This window comes from Sus scrofa, chromosome 15, assembly GCF_000003025.6.
Source record: "Sus scrofa isolate TJ Tabasco breed Duroc chromosome 15, Sscrofa11.1, whole genome shotgun sequence".
NCBI classification, from domain to species: domain Eukaryota; kingdom Metazoa; phylum Chordata; class Mammalia; order Artiodactyla; family Suidae; genus Sus; species Sus scrofa.
Window position 1 is genome coordinate 47,123,827 of NC_010457.5, and position 12,639 is coordinate 47,136,465.

The window sequence follows — 12,639 nt, forward strand, 5'->3', positions numbered from 1 at the left end:
GTCCAATCGGAGCTGTAGCCTCCGGCCTACGCCAGAGCCACAGTAACGAGGGATCCGAGCCGCGTCTGCAACCTACACCACAGCTCACGGCAACGCCGGATCGTTAACCCACTGAGCAAGGGCAGGGACCGAACCCGCAACCTCATGGTTCCTAGTCGGATTCGTTGACCACTGCACCACGACGGGAACTCCTGCTAGTATTTTGTTGAGGATTTTTGCATCGATGTTCATCAGTGAAATTGGCCTGTAGTTTTCCTTTTTTGTGGTACCTTTGTCTGGTTTTGGTACCAGGGTGATGGTGGCCTCATAGTATGAGTTTGGGAGTATCCCTTCCTCTGCAATTTTTTGAAATAGTTTCAGAAGGAGAGGTGTTAACTCTTCTCTAAATGTTTGATAGAATTTGCCTGTGAAGCCATCTGGTCCTGGACTTTTGTTTGTTGGAAGTCTTTTAATCACAGTTTCAATTTCAGTACTTGTGATTGGTCCATTCATCTTTCCTATTTCATCTTGGTTTAGTCTTGGAAGATTGTTCTTTTCTAAGAATTTGTCCATTTCTTCTAGGTTTTCTGTTTTATTGGCATCTAGTTGCACATAGTAGTCTCTTCTGATCCTTCATATTTCTGTGATGTCTGTTATTACTTTTCCTTTTTCATTTCTAATTTTTTTCGATTTGAGTCCTCTCTCTTTTTTTCTTGGTATGTCTGGCTAAGGGTTTATCAATTTTGTTGATCTTTTCAAAGAACCAGCTTTTCGCTTCATTGATCTTTTCTATCGTTTTCTTTGTTTCTATTTCCTTGATTTCTGCTCTGACCTTTATGATTTCTTTCCTTCTACTAACTTTAGGTCTTGTCTATTTTACTCTCTCGAGCTGCTTTAGGTGTAAAGTGAGGTTGTTTATTTGAGCTTTTTCTTGTTTCCTGAGGTGGGCTTGTATTGCTATAAACTTTCCTCTTAGAATGGCTTTTGCTGCATCCCTTAGGTTTTGGAGTGTTGTTTCTTTGTTGTCATTTGCTTCTAGGTATTTTTTAAATTCCCTCTTTGATTTCTTCAGTGATCTATTGGTTCTTTAGTCTCTACACGTTTGTGTTTTTTGCAGGTTTATTCCTTTTTTTTTTTTTTTTTTTTTTTTTTGTCTTTTGTCTTTTTGTATTATCTAGGGAAGCACCTGAGGCATATGGAGGTTCCCAGGCTAGGGGTCGAATCGGAGCTGTAGCTACTGGCCTTCACCACAACCACAACAATGCGAGATCCAAGCTGCATCTGCGACCTACACCACATCTCACGGCAATGCTGGATCGTTAACCCCCTGAGCAAGGCCAGGGATTGAACCCACAACCTCGTGGTTCCTAGTTGGATTTTTTAACCACTGAGCCACTAGAGGAACTCCCAGTTTTGTTCTTGTTGTTGATTTGTAGTCATATAGCGTTGTGGTCGGAAAAGATGCTTGATATGATTTCAGTTTTCTTAAAGTTACCAAGGTTGGATTTGTGGCCCAGGATGTGATCAATCTTAGAGAATGTTCTGTCTGCACTTGAGAAGAATGTGTATTCTGTTGCTTTTGGATGGAATGTCCTATAAATATCTATTAAGTCCATCAGTCTAATGCTTCATTCAGGGACTGTGTTTCCTTATTGATTTTCTGTCTGGGTGATCTGTCCATTGCTGTAAGTGGTGTATGTCCCCCACTATATTGTGTTATTGTCAATTTGTCCTTTTAGGTTGTTAGTAGTTGCTTTATATACCATGGTGAACCTATGTTGGGTGCCTAGATATTTAAAATTGTTATATCTTCTTCTTGGATTGATCCTTTGATCTTTATGTAGTGACCTTCCTTATCCCTTAAAATATTCTTCATTTTAAAGTCTATTTTTCTGTTATGAGTATTGCTATTCCAGCTTTCTTTTGATTCCTGTTCGCATAGAATATTTTCTTCCATCCTCTCACTTTCAATTTGTATGTGTCCCTAGAAGTATAATGGGCCTCTTGGAGACAGCATATATATGGGTCTTGTTTTTGTTTCCATTCAGCTGGTCCATGTCTTTTGATTGGGGTGTTTAGTCCATTAACATTTAAGGTAATTATTGATATGTATATTGTTATGGTTGTTTTATTAATTGCTTTGGATTTGCTTTTGTTGCTCTTTTTTCTTCCCTTCTCTTGTTCGCTCCTCTTCTGCTTTGATGACTATCTTTAGTGTTGTATTTGAGTTGATTTTTCTTATTTGTTTGTGTATCAATTCTAGATTTTTGGTTTGCAGTTATTCTGAGGTTTTGATATAAGAGTCTATATGTATATGAGATTGTTTTAAGTTGTTGGTCTCTTAATTGCAAGTGCATCTTCAGTGTCCTGTATTCGTATCCTCCTCACAATTTCTGATTTTGGTGGCATAATTGTGCATGGATGATTTCATATCTTTACTGTATATATACCTTTACTGGTTTTAACAAAATATAATTGACATGCAACATTGTGTAAGTTTAGGATAACCAGTGTGTTGATTTGATACATTTATATATTACAATGTGATGACTGTCATAGTGTTAGCTAACATATTTATCATGTCACAGAATGATTCTTTCTTTCTCTGTCTTTTCCTTCTGAGACTCTCATACTGTACTTTTCCTTTTGATGGTGTTTCATAAGTCCCTAAAGTGTTTACCACTTTTTGAATGTCTTTCTTTTGCTCCTTTGACCTGTCTTTTGAGTTGAGTGTGTCTTTCTCTTGCTTGATATAATCTTCTGTTGAACTTTCCTAGTGAATTTTTTTTCAGTTCATTTATTATTCTAGAGAATAATATGATTTCTATGATTTCTGTTTGGCACTTTTTAATGTCTTGTGTATCTTTTTAAAAATTCTCACTTGGTGCATGCATTGTTCTCCTGACCTCAGTGAGCATCTTTATGAGTGTTAAATTTAATGATTTTTTAGGTTAATCATTTCATGTCATTAGTGTCAATATCTGCCTCTATCTTCTTCCTTTGTTTGAAATCTTTTTTCCTTATTCCACATTTTACTTGACTCTTCATTTTGGTGTCTGCTCATTAAACAAAGCACTCACCTCCCTCAGTCTTCATGACTTCCCATTACAGAGGAAGACCTGCACAAATTAGCCTGGCCAGTGATTTTGCGGTCCTCTACAAGCTGTTTCCCTCTCCAGGTAGAAGCAGGCCACTGTGGTATTTTTCTGCTCTGTTTCTGCTGGACAGGAGGGAAGATTATTGTTTTTGGTTATCCCGAGTTGCTACCTCTGCTCTCCTTCAGACTAGTACACTGTGCCTGAACCATCAGTGCTCCAAGATTTGTGAGCCAGTGTTGGTTCTTTGAGCAACATTGGTGAAGCGGGGGTACTGCACTCATCCATCAACTATTGCCTCCCCCAGTGGAAGTGGAGAGGTGGAATTTTTCATCTGCTCACTCTGTGTTGAATGTGGGAAAGCAGGAAACGGAATCAGTAGAGTCTACTGATCCAAATAACCACCTCCATGTGGTTTGGGTGGCTAGACTGTGCTGAACCAATCAGAGCTCTGAGTCTGGTGATGCTGCTCCTTGGGTATTCTCAGGAACATTGGGACACTGGGTGTGTGAACAACACCTTCTTCTCCACTGAGTCAATCTGGGCACTAGAGTGTCTGTTGCTAGTCTTATAGTAGTACTCTGGAGCAAAGTCTCTGGTGAAAGGGCATCTCAAATCTCCCTACTAGCTTTGTTGCATCTGATTTTGCATTCTCCAAATGTGTGCAGGAGCCTGTAGATTATTTTCTGATTTCTCACAAAGGGAATTTTTCCATGAATTATTATTGCCTTGGTATATTTGTTGGAGGATAGATGATAGAGGACTTTTTGAATGTCTTTATTTTGTCCCTTTGACGTGTCTTTTGAATTGAGTGTGTCTTTCTCTTGCTTGATCTAATCTTCTGTTGAACTTTCCTAGTGAATTTTTTTTTCAGTTCAGTTATTATTCTAGAGTTCTAGAGCTTTCTAAACTGCTATCTTCATGACTGTATGTCATCCTTTATTTCTTTCAGTACTTTTCTACCCCACATTCTTTCTGGTATCCTTATTGAATTTTTTTTTTTTTTTGGTCTTTTTTGCCATGTCTTGGGCTGCTCCTGTGGCATATGGAGGTTCCTGGGCTAGGGGTCAAATCGGAGCTGTAGCCACCGGCCTACACCAGAGCCACAGCAATGCAGGATCCGAGCCACGTCTGCAACCTACACCACAGCTCATGGCAACGCCAGATTCTTAACCCACTGAGCAAGGCCAGGGACCAAACCCGCAACCTCATGGTTTCTAATCGGATCCGTTAACCACTGAGCCATGACAGGAACTCCCCTTATTGAATTCTGACATGTATTTTTAGCACAAGGAACTATGTCCAGTCTCTTAGGTTAGAATATGATGGAAGACAGTATGAAAAAGAGAAAAGAGTGTATACGTATGTATGATTAGGTCACTTTGCTGAATAGCAGAAATTGAAGGAATGTTGTAAATCAACTATAATAATTTTTAAAAAATCTTTTGGTAATGTTCCACAGGTCCTTGAAACTCTCTTCATTTTCTTGAACTCATTTTTTTTTTCTGTATTGTTGTGTATGGTGTAAATTCTAATGATCTATGTCAAGTTCATTTATTCTTTTTTTTTTCTTTTAGGGTTGTACCTGTGGCATGTGGAAATTCCCAGGCTAGGGGTTGAATCAGAGTTGTAGCTGCAAGCCTGTGCCATAGCCACAGCAATGTGGGATCTGAGCCACATCTGTGACCTACACCACAGCTCACAGGAATGCCAGATCCTTAACCCCCTGAATGAGGCCAGGGATTGAACCCATGTCCTCATGGAGACTAGTCAGTTTCGTTTCCATTGTGCCACAACAGGAACTCCAAGTTCATTTATTCTATCCTTTGCCATCTCCACTCTACTCTTGAGCCTATTCATTATGGAGGGGTTTTTGTTTGTTTGTTTGTTTATTATCTTTTTAAATTCTAATATATTTTATTTATTCTTTGTAATGGTTTCTATTCCTTTTCTGAGATTCCTTTTCTGAGATTTTCTATTCCTTTTCTGTCCTTTCTATTGTTTCAGGGTAATTTGTAATTGTTTACTGAGGTGATATTATCATAGCTGCCTTAAAATCCATCCAATAGTTCAGCAAATGGCTCATCTCAATATTGGCATCATATGGTTATCTTTTCTCATTTGTTGTGATATTCTTGGTTCTTGGTATAATGTGTAGTTTTAATTGAGTCCTTGACATTGAAATCTTCTATCATTGAAGGCAGTTCCCCAGATTAGGTTCAGATTTTGTGTGGTCTGTTTTTCTCATGAGAAATTTAGCTTTGTTGTGCTCTGCTGGAGTTTACTGAATCTCTGCTGGTTCAGCCTATAGCAGTAAAAGTTTCTTTTCCTGCACTACCTTGTATTGGTAGGTGATACTGGGTGATGAAGGACCCATGAATATCAATATGCTTTTTGCTCTGTCTCTGCTAGTGCCCTGGGAGGGGAAAGTTCCTATCTAGGCCACTTTTTGCTGCTTAGAGTTATGGGTGTTGGGAATTATCACAGGAAGATAATTTTTTCCTATTGGGTGCAAGGCCAGGAGGTGCATAGACTGGAATGTTCTCTGATGCTGGGTAAAGAGTTGGTACCTGGTTTTACACACTACATCTTTGTGAAGACTTGTGGCATACTTTTCTGGCACCAGTGCAAGCAGAAGTGACTGTTGATGTTGCTTGGCCTTGAGCAGGGTATGCTCTGCCACTGTCAGTGTGTGGGAGATAGGACATAAGCCTAGTATCAAGATGAGTGAGTGGTTACTGATAGAGCTGTATGTCTGGGAGCTAATGACATGTGAACACATTCCTAGGTGATAATATGATGGCACCAAAGTTGTCATAGCACAGGATTAACAAAGGAACAAGACTGATTTTAGATATAATTGGACTTCCAAGGGAAGAGAAAGGAATAGTCACCAAAAGAAAATATCATGGGGAAGAATAATGTTGTGAAAGTCCATGGGAAGGAGAGTTTGAACTAAGGATGATCAATACGGTGAGATGTCAAGGAGAAAATAGTGAGGAAAAGTCAATTAAGGTATTTTGGGCAAACTTAGAAAAAACAAATGTAATGTTCACTGTTGAAGTCAAATTAATGTTGTTAATTACATCGAGGTAGCATTTATAGATTCTGCATGTTCAAGGAATGGAGGTAAGAAAGAAAAGATGCAGATCAGAAGGATGTCATCAAAAGCTTAGAATTATATAGCAAGATTCATTTGGGAGAGGATGGGAATTGTGATTATTTCTGGACAGAAGAGGTCAAGAGGAAAAGATTGTATGTAGATAACAAGGAAATGGAATATCTGGTGAATAATATTATGGTAGTGGCAAAATCTGAATGTTCGTTGATGTCTAGGAAGTAAGGATAAAACCAAAATTTTTATTTTGAAGTCATTAATGAATGTGTCTTTATATACTCCTGTGTAGGGCCATTGCTTTTATCAAGGGTATGCCAAAGAGATTCCAAATTCAGTCGTGACAGTTAGCACCTGTTCCGGACTCAGGTAATGGCATATTCTGGAGATATGTGTGATTACAATCCTCTGTACCCTTTTCAGTTTTAGAAACTTTTTGAAAGGTAGGGTGAAGGCAAAGAAAATATTTTCATTGAGTTTCTTCTGATCTACTTTCTTTTCCTGCTTGTCTTTTGATCATGTCCCCTGTTTTCTTTGTCTCTCTCTCTTAGGCTTACAGTCACAAAATTTATTCTGAAAAAGCTACCACTAGTATGAGTTATATTTATAATTCTGAGCCACACTAGAACTCCAACCACTGTTAAATGCTATTATATATAGAAGAAGGTATAAAACTGGTTTTGAAAGTTAATCCAGTAAGATAAGATGATTCTTAGCTATTAGAACACAAAGGTCACTATCAAATTTCTATATCATGTTTTTATTTAATGTTGATTAACATTTACCACTGAGAAGTTTATATTTTAACTTCCTTTTATATATTTAAATTTTCAGGGGATTATTGCAGCTGGAGAATATCAGTTATGGAATTGAACCATTGGAATCTTCAGCTACATATGAGCATATGATTTATCAGATAAAGGATAATAAAAGTGATTTTCCCCCCATAGTAAAAAATCATTCTACAACTCAATTTCCAGATCAGCCCTTCAAAATCCTCGTGAAATCAGAAGTAAGTGACCACTTTTATGAGATCTTCATTTGTGCAACTTTTGATATGCTTATTTACATTGAAATTTGTTACATTTGGAAAACAGATTTAAATTGATATTGATTATAATAAAACATTCTCTTGTATTCTATTCATTTTTAATATATTTTTGTTTATTCCTGGGAGTTCCTGTTGTGGTATAGTGGAAACGAATCCGACTAGGAACCAGTGGGTTAAGGATCCTGCATTTCCATGTAGGCAGCAGATGCAGCTCGAATCTGGCATTTCTGTGGCTGTGGCGTAGGCCAGCCCCTGTAGCTCCGATTAGGCCCCTAGCCAGGGAACCTCCATATGCTGCAGGTGTGGCCCTAAAACGCCAAAAGAAGAAGAAGAAAAAATATATTTTTGTTTAGTCATATAATATTTAGAAAATGTAATAGAGATAAACATGTAAATCAAAAATCAAAATTCTCATGTGTCTCTAATTGCAATTATTTTTATGCATGTATGCACAGCACTGCAGTGAATTTGCATCCTAACATAATAGTACTAAATTTGCTGATTATTGCTATGGCAACATTTTTGCTATGCATTTTTTTGTTGTTGTCAAAAGGTTTTATTTTGATAAAAAGTATAAAATTAGAATAGAGGCAAGAAATTGCCTATAATCTCATTGTATAGGTACAGTAACCTTGGAGTATTTGTTCTAATTCTTTTTTTTTTTTTTTTTGGCCACTTTTCCAGCATGTGGATGTTTATGGGCAAGGGATCAAACCCAGGCCACAGCAACAACCCAGACCACATTTGTTGGTGCCTTGATCTTGAACTTGCCAGCCTCTAGAAATGTCAGAAATAACATGTTAGTTGCCTAAACCACCTCATCTATGGTATATTTGTTATAGCCCAAACTAATTAAAATCACTCTAAGATTAGGAATAATGCAGGATTGTCTGCCTTCATTACTTCCAGTCAACATTTTACTGGCGTTCCTAGATAGTATAGTAGGAAAAAGAATAATAAGAAAGGGTGTACTTTTTTGAAAATTACCCTATTTCTTTGGAGACCTGCCTCTACATAGAAAGTCCTATAAAATCCCCATCAACACTATCAGGACTAATAAGAAAGTCTAGCAAAGTCACAGGAACAAAAGAAAGAAAAGACGTTTATTTCTCCCAAATTGATCAGTAGGTTCAGTGCAATCCCAGCCAAAGTTCCAGAAAACATTTTTTGGAGAAAATGGTTCTCACATTTATAAGCAGATACAAACGTCCTAGCAGAGTCAAAGAGTTTTGAAAAAAAAAGAACAAGATGAAGGACTTATTTTACTCTTTCCTAAGGAGCCAGGTAGTAAATCTGTGGGCCATGTGATCTATCATCTCTACTTCACTCAGCCTTTGTAGCATGAAATCAGCATAGACACAATAGAAACAAATGGATGTGGTTCTATTCCGACAAAATGTTTTCTACAAAACAGGTGGTCATGCCATGGGCTGTCGTTTGCTGACCCCTGCTATGGTGATACACATTGTGTTACTGGTGTCATTGTATACATATAGAACAGCAGGACCAAACAGATTAGAAGTAAACCCATGTGCTATTGCCCAGATTATTATCCACAAAGGTGCTAATGACTTTGAAAGGTAGAGAATGATCTCTGCATCAAATGATGATAGAAGACCAGATCTCCATGGGAATAAAATTTGTCTTGACATTTATTTAAAACAAGACAAAACAAAAAACTGAACCAGTGCATAGACTTAAATATCAAAGCTAAACACAAAATTTCTAGTATAGGACTTAGGAGAAACCAAATTAATAAATCACAAGCCTTTGAAGATGTTCAACATCATTAGTCATCTGGGAACTAAAAATTAAAATCTCAATGAGGAGTTCCCATTGTGGCTCAGCGGTTAGCAAGCCCGACTAGCATCCTTGAGGACTCGAGTTTGATTCCTGGCCTCCCTCAGTGGGTTACAGATCCGGCGTTGCCGTGAGCTGTGGTGTAGGATGCAGACATGGCTCAGATCCCATGCTGTTGTGGCTCTGGTGTAGGCTGGCAGCTACAGTTCCAACTGGGCCCCTAGCCTGGGAACCTCCATATGATGCGGGTGCAGCATTAAAAGACAAAAAAACAAACAAAAAAACCCAACCTCAATGAGATATCTATTCAGACTGACAAGAATGGATTGATGCAGAAGAGTGACAATACCAAATATAGAAAAGAATGTGGAGGAGTTGACACTCTTAATAGTTCTTGGTGAAAATGCACAACGATCAAACTACTTTAGAAAACAGTCTGGCACTTTTTTGCTACTTTTCACATACGCAAGTATCATACAAATCAGATTTTCCAACTCTAAGTATTTAACCAGGAAAAACAAAAGACTATAACTGCCCAAATAACTGTACATGGGTATTTACAGTACCTTTATTTGTAATAGCTAAGATGTTTATATAAAATCCAAATGATCTTCAACCATTAACTGTATAAACACATGGTGATGTGTTTTTAAAATGGCACACTTCATAACAATGAAAATGAATGAATTATTGATAATCTCAGCCACACAGATGAGTGCTGAGTGAAAGAAGGCCAGAGTAGAAGACGACATGCCATGTGGCTCCATTTATATGGAATTCTAGGATAAATTATTCTAACCTATGGTGAAAAAGCAGGTCAGTGATTGCTCTCCGACATATAGGCTATTGACTGGGACGAAGCTGACTGAAGCATTATTGATCTTGGGGAAATGGTTGCATGGGTGAATACATTGCTACAAATTCGTGGAACTGTATTGTTAAAATAGATGTGTTTTATTGAGGGTAAGCCACAGTGAAGTTAATATAAATAGTTGCAAGCACAAAAATAATGAAAAATAGAGACAATGCTGGGGGGAAGTGGATGGGAGTTTGTTTAGCTTGAAGGTGGGGGTAGGGAACTGAAAGAATGTTTTGAGAAGGAAGAAACATGGATTCTCCCTTGTTTTAGTAACTTTTTTGAGGATTTCTGATTATCAAGAATATAAGATAAAAGCTTCTGATTTGTTCCTAAAATTTTTATTCAGAATCTCTTACTCAGTGGGTTTTGATCCTCTTATTTTTCTAGTATCTATATCTTTAGGTCTATCTATCTATCTATCTATCCCTCTGTATGTGGGTGTATATGTATATATAAAACAATATAATGTACATGATAATTACAAACAGCAGAAAGACTTCTTAAATGTATTTAATTTGTACTCTCTGTTTTGCAGAAAAAATCAGATGTGCTATTGAAAAGAATTCTGAAAATACAAGTGATTATAGATAAAGCCTTGGTATGCATTATTGATGTTTTCATGTCTTTTTTTTGTATTTGAGAGCTTATATGTAAAAGAATTATTAATTCTTTGCAATGCAGATATATTTTACTCTTTTCAAAATATATATTTCACTGTAACAGGACATAAAAATGTTGTCATTTGCCTTTACATTGGCATAAGTGGGCCAGTATTTATGGCATTGATTTCCCAATCAGTATAGAATTCTAGCCATAACATATAAATTTGTACTTAAGGGAAGATTCTATTGCACTGTAAATTATTAGGTTATGACTAGTTGCATATTCTTCTGGATCCAGCCAAAATTGTGGTGAAACTCTTCCTTATCAATTTCCATTCTAAAGCTATTTCATTTATTACTAAATTGAAGATCCTTCTTATTAATTGTATCTTTGGTAAGATTATTTTATGCTTTATAATTGCTTGGGTTGTCTAGAAGTTCCATATTTTAAAAGGGGAAAGACTAATTCATAGAAACACTTACTTGATTATGGAACTTTTTGTTTATACAACTAATTTTAGCAAAGACATATGGGCATGAAGTTAAAAAACCTGCTTTGTCCATTATCACTGACCCTTTGCATAAGTGTCATGATGTTTTAATTTTTTTATAAAAGGAAATATTCAGACTTTTCATTAACTTTTATAAAAGTAATATCATGAATTATGATGGATAAAATAATTCAAATGTACATGTAATTTTATTAGAAGGATATAGATTATGTATAGATATAGCTTGGTCTTAATACATAAACACCTGTGTGTTTATGTTCATATGGCGTTATTTTATTTTATGTGATAGTTTGTAAATTATTTTGCAGTGTTTTATTACATATCATCTAAATATTTCAAACACTGCAGGCCAGGGGTTCTTGTTGTGACTCAGCTGAAACGAACCTGACTAGTATCCAAGAGGATGTGGGTTTGATCCCTGGCCCTGCTCAGTGGATTAAGGATCCAGCATTGCCATGAACTGCGGTGTAGATCGCAGATGTGGCTCAGATCCCAAACTGCTATAGCTGTGGTGTAGGCTGGCAGAAAGAAAAAAGAAACTCTGTAGGCCAGAAAGGAGTAGCACAATATATATAAAATTTGAAAGTGAAAAACCTGCAGCTAAGAATGCTCTAACCAAGAAGGCTCTCAGTCCAATTTGATGTAGAGGTCAAAATCTCTACACACATGTAAAAGCTCAACACCACAAAACCAGCATTACAAGAAATGTTAAAGCAGTTTCTCTAAGAACAAGGAAAGTCCAAAATGAGAAACCTGAAAATTATGAAAGTAAAAAGATGATCAGTCAAGGCAAACATATCATAAAGGTAGAAAATCATCTCATGCGTAAAGCTAAAAGGAAGGTTAAAAGACAAAAATAGTAAAATCATCTATATCCTCAATCAGCCATTAAGAGATACATGAAGCAATTAGATGTAAAATATGATGTAAAAAACAATAATCATAAGTGAAGAAGAGTACAATGCAGGGTTGAAATAGTCTATTGATTCTTTTATTGTCTATTTCACTTACTGTTTTGGTCTTTATTATTTTTTTTCCATAAAAACTGAACTGGAGAAAATATTTACGTATTATATAACTGATAAAGGTTAACATGCAGAATATCTGAACAGCTCATCCATTTCAAAATCAAAAATCCAAATAAAAAATGGGGAGAAGAATTGAATAGATGTTTTCCCAAGGAAGGGTATAACGCTGACTGAAATAAGTCTGCAGAGAAAGACAAATACTGTATGATATCACTGATATGAGGAATCTAAAAAATAAACCAAACTAGTGAATATAACAAAAATGTAACAGATGCACAGAACAAAGTAATGATTTCCAAGGGAGAGAGGGATGGGAGAGGGTCAAGATAGAGACAGGGATTAAGAGTTATAAACTGGTATGTATAAAATAAATATCCTACAAGGATATATTCTACAATATATAGCCAATATTTTGTAGGAACCATAAATAGAGTATAACCTTTAAAAATTGTGAATCACCGTGATGTATAGCTGTACTTTATAATATTGTACATCACATGTTTAAATTAAGTTTTTTTTAAATGTAGGCACCTTACAGTAAAATTCCATTTAACCCCTTTATGAAGTTATTAGCAATATGTCTTATTTCTCCATTTGT

At 36.4% G+C, this 12,639-nt stretch overlaps 1 protein-coding gene across 1 annotated transcript in view; it reads left to right on the forward strand.

Moving 5' to 3' along the window:
* Positions 1 to 12,639, forward strand: part of LOC100049687 (ADAM3b) — a gene marked incomplete at its 3' end in the record, with an annotated part of 90,583 nt that overhangs the window by 19,223 nt on the left and 58,721 nt on the right. Inside the window, 3 exon segments of the mRNA NM_001098595.1 lie at positions 6,482 to 6,558; positions 7,024 to 7,201; positions 10,435 to 10,497. Coding sequence (NP_001092065.1) covers positions 6,482 to 6,558; positions 7,024 to 7,201; positions 10,435 to 10,497 — 318 coding nt within the window.